Source organism: Ornithodoros turicata, chromosome 9 (genome assembly GCF_037126465.1).
Source record: "Ornithodoros turicata isolate Travis chromosome 9, ASM3712646v1, whole genome shotgun sequence".
NCBI lineage: Eukaryota > Metazoa > Arthropoda > Arachnida > Ixodida > Argasidae > Ornithodoros > Ornithodoros turicata.
Genome location: NC_088209.1, coordinates 33,723,106 through 33,734,224, shown reverse-complemented (window position 1 = coordinate 33,734,224; position 11,119 = coordinate 33,723,106). Strand labels below are relative to the sequence as shown.

General features: G+C 45.4%; 1 protein-coding gene across 1 annotated transcript; it reads right to left on the bottom strand.

Moving 5' to 3' along the window:
• Positions 1-2,888: 2,888 nt before the first annotated feature.
• On the bottom strand, positions 2,889-10,561 carry LOC135368696 (muscle M-line assembly protein unc-89-like). Its single transcript, XM_064602148.1, has 9 exons — positions 10,369-10,561; positions 10,172-10,265; positions 9,931-9,996; positions 9,755-9,871; positions 9,601-9,633; positions 8,080-8,200; positions 5,496-5,732; positions 5,292-5,404; positions 2,889-3,581 (listed from the first exon to the last, which is right to left on the bottom strand). Exons 1-9 carry the CDS (start codon positions 10,429-10,431, stop codon positions 3,037-3,039), a joined length of 1,389 nt encoding a protein of 462 aa, XP_064458218.1. The 5' UTR covers positions 10,432-10,561; the 3' UTR covers positions 2,889-3,036.
• Between the last annotated feature and the right edge of the window lie 558 nt (positions 10,562-11,119).

Here is an 11,119-nt window from a genome sequence, read left to right as displayed (position 1 = left end):
TACGTGTGGGGAGTTCACAATTTCTCACACGCCTGTGCATCGGCTACGCACAATTTTTTTTCTTTTTATGAATTGAAACACGGTAGTCGTCGAAAAAGTCAGACAGCGCTGCAGGACTTTCCATCCTCCTTTTTATGACATAAGTTTGTGTTTATGACACCATGAAGCTCCCGCACCGCTAGTCGCGCTCGGTAGTTCATATGTGTTCGATAGTTCATCGAAAAACCTTGCACAGAAGCAAGCAGAACTCAAACGTGGATAAGAAAAATGTTTAGTAGAACGTTCCAGTGACTTTACATTTTGTCTCGCGACGTAAAACCACGAGCGTAGCGGCAGCGTGATGCCTTTCACCTTCACGCGCTCTAATATACTTCAGTGACACACATGAATGAACTGGTTGCTCCGAAAAGACGACACAACCCAAGCAAGCAATGGCAAATGGCCGGCAGTTGGCATAAAGTTGGATGCCTCTTTGGTCAGCCAACGTTGGCACAACGTTGCATAGCGGTACAGGCAGTACGAGGGATGGCAGCAAGTTGGTCAAAGTGCTTGGGACAAGGTGACCAACGACTAATAGGCCTCTCCCGGTTTGTAAACAAATGACGTCGTAATGTTTGACAGCACCACCAATTTGGTAGAGTTGAACTATGCTCGAAACTAGGGGCGAACGAGGTATAGAGCCCGAAAGCCACGGTCTTGATGGGATTACGATGGTCCCTGAAACGGACGCGACCTTCAGTCCTACTTTTCTTTCAATGGGAGGCAACGAACAAGTTCCCATTCGTGGAACTCAGCCTTGGCCTGCCCGTTTGTCTCGGTTTCAGTCTGCCTACCAACGTCATGATGACGTTTCTCGGGTAGAGGTCAATTTATTGCATGCTCCTGTTTGATCACATACTTCATCCAAAGACCGACACGACCCCATCAGACGTACATATGCTATTTTGATGTCCCCGAAACACTGCGCTGCGCTTAGTACATCACACGAAGAAATAAAAAACTGCACTGGACAGCGCACAAGCTTTGCAATGTATACAATATTTGCCAGTTGCTGTGCGGGATTTACGAGGACTTGAACCATATGCAAGACCTTTGTAAAGTGACCCATTGTAGCATGACCTCACTTTTCAACGCTTCCTGTGGCCTTCGTTAGGCGCTACCCAGGCAAGTAATGGCCAATGATGGGCATAAGATTGGATGGCTCTTGGCCAGCCAATGGACCTTTTTCACATACGCGTCGTATCCTGGCGGCGCTCCAGCGAACTATGCTCGGCGCGCGTCAAAACAAATCAACGTGGGTAGCACAAAGAACCAAAACCGGTCCAGAGTTGGACCGACCACCTCGCGCCGTTCGTGCGGTCTCCCCACCGGTGCCAGCTTTTGTCGTCCCCAGCGCCATCTAGTGAAGACGGACATCGCCCTCTCCGGTGCCTCAAGGTCATACGCATGCGCATAGGTCCATGGCGAAAAAGGTCCATTGTGGTGCAATGTTGCGCCGTGCTAAGCACACACACGCTTGGTAGCTGGTTGGCCGACATACGGGCGCGGCGACCAGAGTACCTGTTCCGTGCAGGTCGTGAGATGTAGAAATGGAAATACACGGCATCACGACTAGCTGCGGCACCCTCCTGCTCAGCCATGCCACCTCATGCATATTTTCCGGGCAAATGTCGCAGTGCAGTGCCCGTTGAAGTCTGCCGAGGATGCACACTAACCCCCTCTGCCCCCACTCCTTCCTGCTGTGTATGTACGCTTCTCGTAGCCACAGTTGCTTCACGGCGCTAACACAGAGTGGACACCTGTCTGGGCATTATGTCCTGGTAAAAGGAATAAAATTAGACCAATAATGTTAGATTTTAGTATAACTTGGCACAATGCAGGCTGGCCAATGCTTGGCAAGTTCTTGGCCAGGGTAGAGATGCGTGCCAAGAAACAAGCTTGTTGGCTGAGCAAGTCTTGTCAGCTTGGTGGCCAAGCCTTGCAAGGCCAGGTCGGACTGCCATGCAAAATCCAAGCATGGCACAATCTCTGAATGTCGCTTTTGCAAGGGTGTACCCACGCGTGCAACATCCCCAAGAATCTTCTAGTGGGAGAAAATGCAACACATTGCTCCCCAGTCAGAAGTTCTGCCACGTGTCAGGTTTTTTTAGCACTCGCATGGTGTCAAAAGATCGAGAGTGGCATACCGTGCATTTAGCGAACAACACGTGGTTTCCCGTCGTCTGCTGTGGGATGTCTCGTAACTGTGCCGTAGGATATTCCCTGCGGTTAGCAGCACACAGAAGTATGTGACGTTGATTTTCGATGTAGCAGAAAGTTTACATTTTCGCGTCTTCCGCAGAAGTAATCTTAGGAACACTCCTCCTGTAAATACACTGTAGTGTGGACCAGAGTACCGCATATTCAGGGAGACTTATGCTCATGTTCAACAGCTCGCTAATAACTGAAGCCCCATAGTGAGAAAACTGTTACAGTGGAAGAGTTTCGTCAATCTTGTAACAAAGCTCAGCATTAGGTTCTAGCTTAACCTGGACCAAAAAGGCCCTGCTGAGGGACACTGACTTTTTCGAATGTTCTTCTGGTGGCCATGAAAATCCGAAACGTTAGATCACAGTATGTTGTGTATTTCACACAATTTGTGAGTAATCGATTCACAGACATCAAGAGAGAGAGAGAGAAAACACCACAGCTCCTCCTAGAAGCAAACACAGGAAACAGTAATGCTTGCTGTACCACGCTACCAAGCACGGAGTTAACATGTCATCCCATCTTTTGACATATATGTGTGTCTGCGAAGAGTGCTTCCTGAACTGGCCATATGAGAACATTACAGACAAAAACTTACACAGCAACAAAAAAGGGCTGTACTACAATCACACGTACGGTAATAAAATAATAGAAAGGGCAACAAATTTATTCACAGACAAATGGGACATATGGCACACCGTAAAATGTCCAGTCGGCCCGACAGTCAATGTGGGGATGGGTGGATGCATGATAAAAACATGTGGTACATGTGGGAACGGCAGACGTGACTCAAGCCTTTTGCTTCTTCCCAGTGCTTTTCCCCCCTTTTGGTGTTCCCTTGGGAGACTGCTTTGGAGTCTGAAACTTCTGCTTTGGCAGGGGACTCTTGGCTGGACTGACGTTCTTGAATGTCTTCGGGGATTTACTTGGACTTGGAGTCTTGGTGGCAGGTCCTCGCTTCTCAGGTGTTTTCGCCTTTGGGCTTTTCCGTCCCTTGCCTACAGGTGTAGCAGGCACCGCTTTTCCCCCTGGAGTGGTGGGGACCTTTTTCCCTGAGGGAGTGGTGGGTACCTTTTTTCCTGCAGGGGTGGTGGGTGCCTTTTTTCCTGCGGGGGTGGTGGGTACCTTTTTCCCTGCTGGGGTGGTGGGTACCTTTTTCCCTGTGGGAGAAGTGCTCGGTGCCTTGGTCACAGACGCTTCCTTTCCAGGCGTTTTGGCCTTCGGTTTTCTCTGTCTCTTAGGTCTTTTGCCAGCTGGGGTAGTCTGACTGCTTTTGACTTTAGGAATATCGGGTACTTTCTCATCCTCGGCCTCAGCGTCCTTTATTTTTTTAACTGCGTTAAATGGCGATGCATAGGTTACATAAAAATTTGAAGACGATTAGTGTAACTCATGTGATGACAATGCACTGGCATTAGACATTTGGCTTACTTCTGATTGAACCCTTGTATGCAATAACGGCAATAGCCAAAAAATCCCAAACACAGAAATGGGGCCCGATCTGCTTGTCCGTTCCATTGACACGCATGCATTTCCCGTCTCTCACCCTCATGTAGTGGGCTAATAAATTGCGATGCTGTCCTAAATTTTCTTTGGCAGGTACATACTGGTATGTAGATGTCCTCGCAGCAAAAATAGTAAAACGGGGAATAAGTCGACTTATCCCCTTATAGCATACTGAGGTTCAATTGCTTCTCATACAGAATGCATGTCCAGACCACACCACACCATGCCACATGTCGAGAGGCGAGGCGCAACTGACGATGGCTCAAGCTTCAGCTACCACATATGTTATATGTTTGTATATATGTATTGGGCCCCAGCGTCCAACACAACAAAATCTGAAGGAAAAGATTTACACTTCAGGAGTTCTTTTACAAAAAATTATTGTTCCACATGAGATATAAGGAGCTCTAACTGCACTTTTGCCTACACCGAAACAAGAAGCTGTTATGTCGTCAAGCGACCATTATTATTATTTCTTTACTCCATGTCCTTTTATTATTTGTCGCATTGTTCTTCTTGGCGTCGAGAGAGAAAAAAAAAAGGAAAAAAAAGAGAGAAACGGTCGCTGTTGGAAATATTGCGACTCCCACTGCGAGGCCCCGCCGTTTGACCTTTCCATATCTTCCTTGGCTGGTTTCGTTTGTGTTGACCCAAAGCCTTTATATCACCCTTCCCCACCCGATCCGCCTTCCTTTGTACGGCTGGTAAACAAGGACGATCGGCCAAAACAAAAAGGAAGGTCCCTGTAACTGGGGATTCTCCACTGACATCATTTTTCTGGGGCTGGTGTAATGTGAAAGAAAACGAAGGGAAAATAGGGGGGGGGAAGGAGTATCTAAAATATATTACTCAAATTTCTGGGTAATAATAAGCAGTGTATGTTGCGACGGAAATTTTGAAAAGTATCTTGCACCAACGCCTCGAAAATGAGTTCGGATATCTGGTAATACTTACTTTCCAGGAATATATTACCCCAAAATGTCATTTTGTGCACGAATAATAGCGGTATTATCAAGGTAAATTGAGTTGGAGAGGCGAATAAGACAAATAGTCCTCACGCAGTTCAATTGTCATTTTCAAATTCCTGGGTATTCAAGGGCTTCAAGGGCTAGTGGGGACCATGCAAACGCCACAAATATGTCACGACATTGGCTTTGTGATGCTGACCACTAGTGTACCACAATCCCCTTCCCAAAAAGTGCTCAGCAACTGAAAAATGTAATGTAAAAAAAGAGGGAGCGAGTGCAGGAATAAAACAGTGCTTCGAGGGATCTTGTCTAGATGAGACAGCATCTGACTTGGCTTGAAAAAAATATTTTTCGAACACCAATTGGTGTGGTTAAATGAAATTCACTTTCAGAACTTGGCGTCGAAATAGCAGTGATAAGTTTGAGACGATAGTATCAAGTAAACATTCATACGCGGACACGCGTGTGAATGTTTACTGTAACTGTATGTAACTGTAGCAAGAGCGAGACAGGAGGTTGTGATATGGTATGGTACTATCCAAAAATTGGTAAACACAAATAAAGACTTACCCCTCACAAAACCGTAACTAAACTGAAGCTTCGTGTCTCCTACCATATGGCATTTGGGATTCTTGATGGCATTCACGAGGGCTTTCCGATTTTTGAAGCTCAGCCTTGCAAACCTGCAAAGGTAGGTTCAAACCCAAAATACACGACCCAATCCCAGAATGCCACAGCATAGTTCCTACGTTACAAAATATACAATGCTGTTACCTGCCGAGCCATTTCATTATTCTCGCGCCGGGAAAGAGAGGCCCCACTTGGTCCCTTTTGAAGCCCTTTGGAAAATTGCGCACATCAATGATATTCTCACGGAACAGGAGTCCTTCATTTTTGTCCACATCAACACGGAATTCGGCCTTGAGAGCTGTACCGTACAGCTTTGTTTTCTCGAGGGCCCCAATCGCAGCCCGAGCGTCTTCAGGTGTTTGATATACTGCAAACACGGCCCTAGAAAAGTGACAACATATGTAGCATGGAACACAAGAATGCATCTACAGGCACAAATGAGTGTGATAAAAAAAAAAAAAAAAAGGAAATGTATCCAGGATGCACAAACAATGAAACCAAAATCCTAATGAAATGCATGACACTCTTCCTCATTGTGCACATCTGGAAGCAGTCCACCACTCCTTCTGTCCTGCTTAAAGATCTGTGACAGTCTGCCCCCCAACTAATGTTAAAAAGCTGCATAAGATGGTGCACCAATTTTAGGGTACAGCACAAGTTTTACTTCAAGGGAGGTGATAGACGTGTTAGACCTGTTGGTGTCTGCCTGACCTGAATTATAGTTCTCATAATCCTAATCTCTGCTCCTCCTGACATATTCCATTCGAGCACTTCCATTGTCCTTTGAGAGGATTATCATCACAGTGCATAGGTGAGTCGTCAAGTTGTATTTTTTCATATTCCACAGTGTTTGTTTGACAAACAGAAAAACGGCATGTGTTAAGTCCCAAACGTCCCCACATCAGCACTGGACAGATGTTTCGGCATTATTGTCAGCAGTGCGCAGGTGGGCGACGTTTGCGAGAGTGGTGTCAGAAGGTCACGTGGAACGTGATGTCCTCCCGTCACGGTGAGAGACCCATCTCTGAAAGTCCAGTGCAAAGCCAGTGAAGCATTCAGAGAAGAGAAGTAGCCGAAGCTCTTTGACTGAACGTTCAACATGTGCTTATATGTCCCAAACGTCGTCACACTTCCCTTAATAGATCACTGCCTCTGAACTGGGCTCTCAGACGTCAGTCTCTCACCCTGACGGAAGGACGTCACATTCCATGTCACCTTCCTGCGCCACTCACTAAAGCGTCGCCCACCTGCGCACTGCTGACAAGGGTCCAATAGGGCCACAACAGCTGCCGAGTGCTGGAGTGGCGACATTTTGGACTTATAAACACATGTGCAGCCAAAGAGTTTTGGCTACTTTCCTTCCTAGAAAAACTGCATCATGGTAGTCAGCATGTCAGAAACAACTCAGTCTCATGGTTCAAAGACTAAAATGGTGGTTAGCTACTTTAACTGGCTAACTGAACAGAATATAGAAGTACTACCTGAGCAAGACAACTAAAAACACGGTCCCAATTGCTTCATCCTCCAATTGGCACTAGTTATATAGAGTACCATGTAAAAAGTATTATGCAGCAGGCAGGACAGCCAGCAATGGTCGAAAACCACTGACCTCACTAGTGGACAGCGAACACTCAGTGTAATCTGTTACTGACAGATGATCAAAATGACACTGTGGAAAGTGGGGAAAGAGGAACTAGGTTATGTTGCGAAGTGGTTCCTCGCCTGCACACAAGTGTAGACTGAGATTTATCCCCGCAAACATACTGTATGCCACCATGCTCTTCGGTGTTCAATCAGTGAGCACCAACTGTTACAACACCATGTGTGGCAATATAAGACTTCCAAGAGTTCCCTAAAGAGCCCAACAAACTTTGTAGCTTTCGCTTCTTCAAGAGCAGGTTTTGTTACCGAGAGCTGTGCCGTACGTCTCCTAGCAACAGCGCATGCCTCAGCACCCCACCCAACATTGCAAAACTGCAAACAGCTCTGGTAAGGACACAGAAGTCAACAATCGATGATCAAGGTTTGCAGGCGCATGGGAGATTGAGAACCACACGTGAATTGCCACGGCATTAATGTGTTAAAAATCTGAAGACGAGATTCAGTCCGTAGTTGCGGTTTAAGGTACTAGGAGTCACAACACCACCAGGTATGGGATAACGTCGGCTACCATACCAAACTGTCTTTCAACCACTTCTAATAGTACAAAAAGAAAGGGTTCTACACAACATGATAAGGCTTCCTTCAAAAGATTAACAATTGCTTCTGCATTTTTCTTGTTTCCAGCGACAAACATTTTCACCCTACTGGAATATAAGTAGGGTTACACATTTTCAATTTTTATTTTTCGGCGGATTCGGCTTATGATTTTCGGTGTTTATTGATTTTCACTAAATCGGCATTTCTCTATGTTTTTCCTGGCCATTTCCCCACGATGCTCATTGAACATGGCGTTGTTAGCTGGGGGAACGTTTTACGGCTAACGAAAACGTAAATGGACATTTTTCACGACCATCATACTTATATGTGGTTTTCTGATCTGCATCAACCTGGGTATTCAAGGGCTAGTGGGGACGATGCAAACGCCACAAATATGCCACGACATTGGTTTTGTGATGCTGACCACTAGTGTATCACAATCCCCTTCCCAAAATGTGCTCAGCAATTGAAAAAATGTGATGTAAAAAAAGAGCGAGAGAGAGGGAGGGAGAGGGAGAGAGATACATACGACAATGGAGACTTTTTTCGTCCATGTACGTTGACAGCTCCTTTGCAAAGCTTCTCGACTTCCTCGAACTTAACAGACTCGTGAAAGTTTGTGAGGCAGAGGGTACGCTTGTCACGCTCTCCTAAGAAGCAACAGAAATAGAGCAATGTTTCACGGTAGACATTGCATATTACGGAAGCACATGTTACAATACGGACCACCAGATAATATACTGTATAAGTGGTTAAATTTGCGGGCTCAATAATTCACGAATTTTTGAGAAGCCAGGATTAGGCTATTATTCGCGGAACCTTAAATTCGCGGTACTCTGGTTCATCGGCCCTGTCTTTTTGGGACCCTCCACCTTGAATTTCCTGGAAGAAGCTAATAAAAGGTATCACAACTGGGTAACTCGTTCAAATTGTCTTCCTTTTGAGAACTTCTGAATGAAAGGGCTGTGATTAGGGGGTCCTACTCAGCTTGCATCTGTGGCATTGCCGAATTGCCTTGTCTCCCGTCATTCTTGTCATCGCATCGCGCAGGTGCGATTGGCACTCGATAGTGATGCGGCAACTTCTACAAAGGCCTATCCGCGTAGCGGAGTGCATACACGCTTGATGGAAGATCCAGGCTTACAAGGAACTGGAATCACGGGACGCCTGCATTCGCGCGGGATTCGTACGTGGAGGCTGGACTACTGTCTCCAGTTGCAGCGGCAAACTGAACACTTTGTGAGGCAATGCAGTCAAATAGCGTAAGAAACCTCGTGTACATAAGTTGCCTCAACATCCTGGATAAAATTTCTTACATATTTCGTTCTCGTATTTTTCTGTCACTGTTTCGAATATTTCGCGGGACTTTAAATTCGCGAAAAAAAGGGGCGTTCGCGAATTATGCGGACAACAGGTCCTCGCGAAAATTACTACTTATACAGTAACAATAAGCACCACAGGAGTATTTAGCACAAAGAAACCCGAAAACGTTAGTACGGCCGACAATGCAACGGTGATTGTGCAAGGCTCTAAGTGGGAAAGGTTTCAGATTATGTGCCTTGCAGGTTATTGAGTTTACCTGTGCCATCACGGAAAAGCATATATAGGGTTGCATATCATGACTTATTCACGATGGAAACTTATGTTCCGAGGCTGGCCTTCTTAGATGTCTTATTCATTCAACTGATACGATACCATGAAATTGGTAAATTGTTATGCAAATTAAGACAAAATCTTGTGACTTTTGAAAAATGGTAAAGCCATGTACTATTGATAAAACTAGAGAAGCCGCACAATGGTATACGTAGATTTCGGAAAATTGTGAAGATCCACGACACAAGAAAATGACGCAGAGGTGAGGACAGGCAGAAGGTCACGCTTGGTTAGACCCTTGGTTTATGTCCTAACTGTGCTCGTATCTGCGTAGTTTTCTTGTGTCATGGAGAAAAGCTTTATTCATCCCTTGGCTGCACAAAAAACTAATATTGGAAAAGAATCTGAAAAGCAAGAATCGAAACATCAGTGGGGAAAAACACAAAAAAAAACTCACTGTAGTCAAAGACCTGCTCTGCTGGAATGTAATCTGTTGGAAGAAGCATTCAGTTAGGTGACAGCAATGGAAGGAACTATGCTTGAACTACACTCTGCATGGTTTCGACTGTTGATACTGCGTTATACAAGCTATTTTCAAAGCAATCGCACACCTTCTAATCGAGCACGCTTAGCTGGAGAAGTCGCGCTTTCTTCAGCCTTTCGCTTGGTTGGAGTCTTTTGTGGCATTTCTCGCTGGCCTTTCGGTGAGGGTGCTATTTGTTCCTCCTCTGAAACAATATAAAAAACGTTACCCCAGAAAGGAATAATGGGAAAAAAGAAAGCCCACCTTCGTTCACACCTTCACCGAGCTCCTGCTCGACTGATCCTTCATCATCATCCAACTCCTCGTCCGCTGCATATAAAAGCGTTTAAAAATGTGAACTCACTAAGCAGTGTTCTTAAGTACAATGTAGTTGCAAAAATTCATGTGAATGTTGAGTGCCATTGCCAATTTTCTTAAACTGCGACGTTCAACGAGCAATTCTCACATCAACCACGTGGGGGATCGAGAAACAGAGCATTAATACCTTCGTCTAATTCCGAGTCGTCCTCGAATTCCAAGTCCTCGTCATCATCTTCGTCCAGTTCAAGATCATCTTCAGCTACGTTCTTCTTGGGTGTCTAGTTAGGGAAAATGCACTGTTTTAGTATCTTGCCTAATTTTCACCACGTGGTCTCGTTATAAACACCGGCATCAACCACTTAAGCAGACTGAAGTGCTTACAGGTACATGTTTCTGTGCTCCACGTGAGGTCTTGTTTCCTCCTTGTGATTTCTTAACCACCATGATCACCAAATACCTAGCTAACAACTACAAGAAAACAGAAATCTACACAGTAGCACTGAACGACGAGGGCAGACACACACAGCTCGTACCGTACTGCGCGCCGCCACCGGTCACTTCGCACTTTTTTTTGCTCTTTTTTGCTTTCTGTTATGGCGGCTACTTTCTGCTGTCGCCGACGTCTGTTAACCGCAGCGCCATTGGCGGTTGAATGAACTTTTAACATTTCCATTTACAAAACTACAGAAAGCAAATGGAAATGTAACCACAATTTAATATTCCTGTAAAAATGTTGTTGTTACTGTTGATTCTACGTACCAAACTGTACCAAACCGAACTGAGATTTCATGTGTCAGATGTGGAGAAATGTACCTTGCGTGTTTTCGATAGAAGCGGACGGTTTCGGTTTTGCTTATCCGCTTCGCTTACTCACGAAGGGCAGCGCTCCTAGTCAAACTGCCCTTAGATGGACGCGTGTTCCTCATATGTCTCCTACTAGCCAAATACATGAGTGGTCGTGGCGAAATCCTGTACGTGCAATCGTGTTTCCGGAAAAATATAGTATGGTAGTGCGGAAAAGTTACAGTAGACAGTTCCTGCTGTTACATCAAGCACAAATAAAATGTTTTCATTATTCAACGAGTTCCGGACTTTAGGGAAAAGGAATCAGTGGATGAACAACTTTATGCAA

Coding starts and splice junctions, on each gene's coding strand:
- LOC135368696 (XM_064602148.1), bottom strand. CDS start 10,431: ATGGTGGTTAAGAAATCACAAGGAGGAAACAAGACCTCACGTGGAGCA. Junction 8,201..9,600: donor AGAGCAGGTCTTTGACTACA/GTGAGTTTTTTT, acceptor GTTGCTTCTTAG/GAGAGCGTGACAAGCGTACC. Junction 5,405..5,495: donor ATAATGAAATGGCTCGGCAG/GTAACAGCATTG, acceptor CTACCTTTGCAG/GTTTGCAAGGCTGAGCTTCA.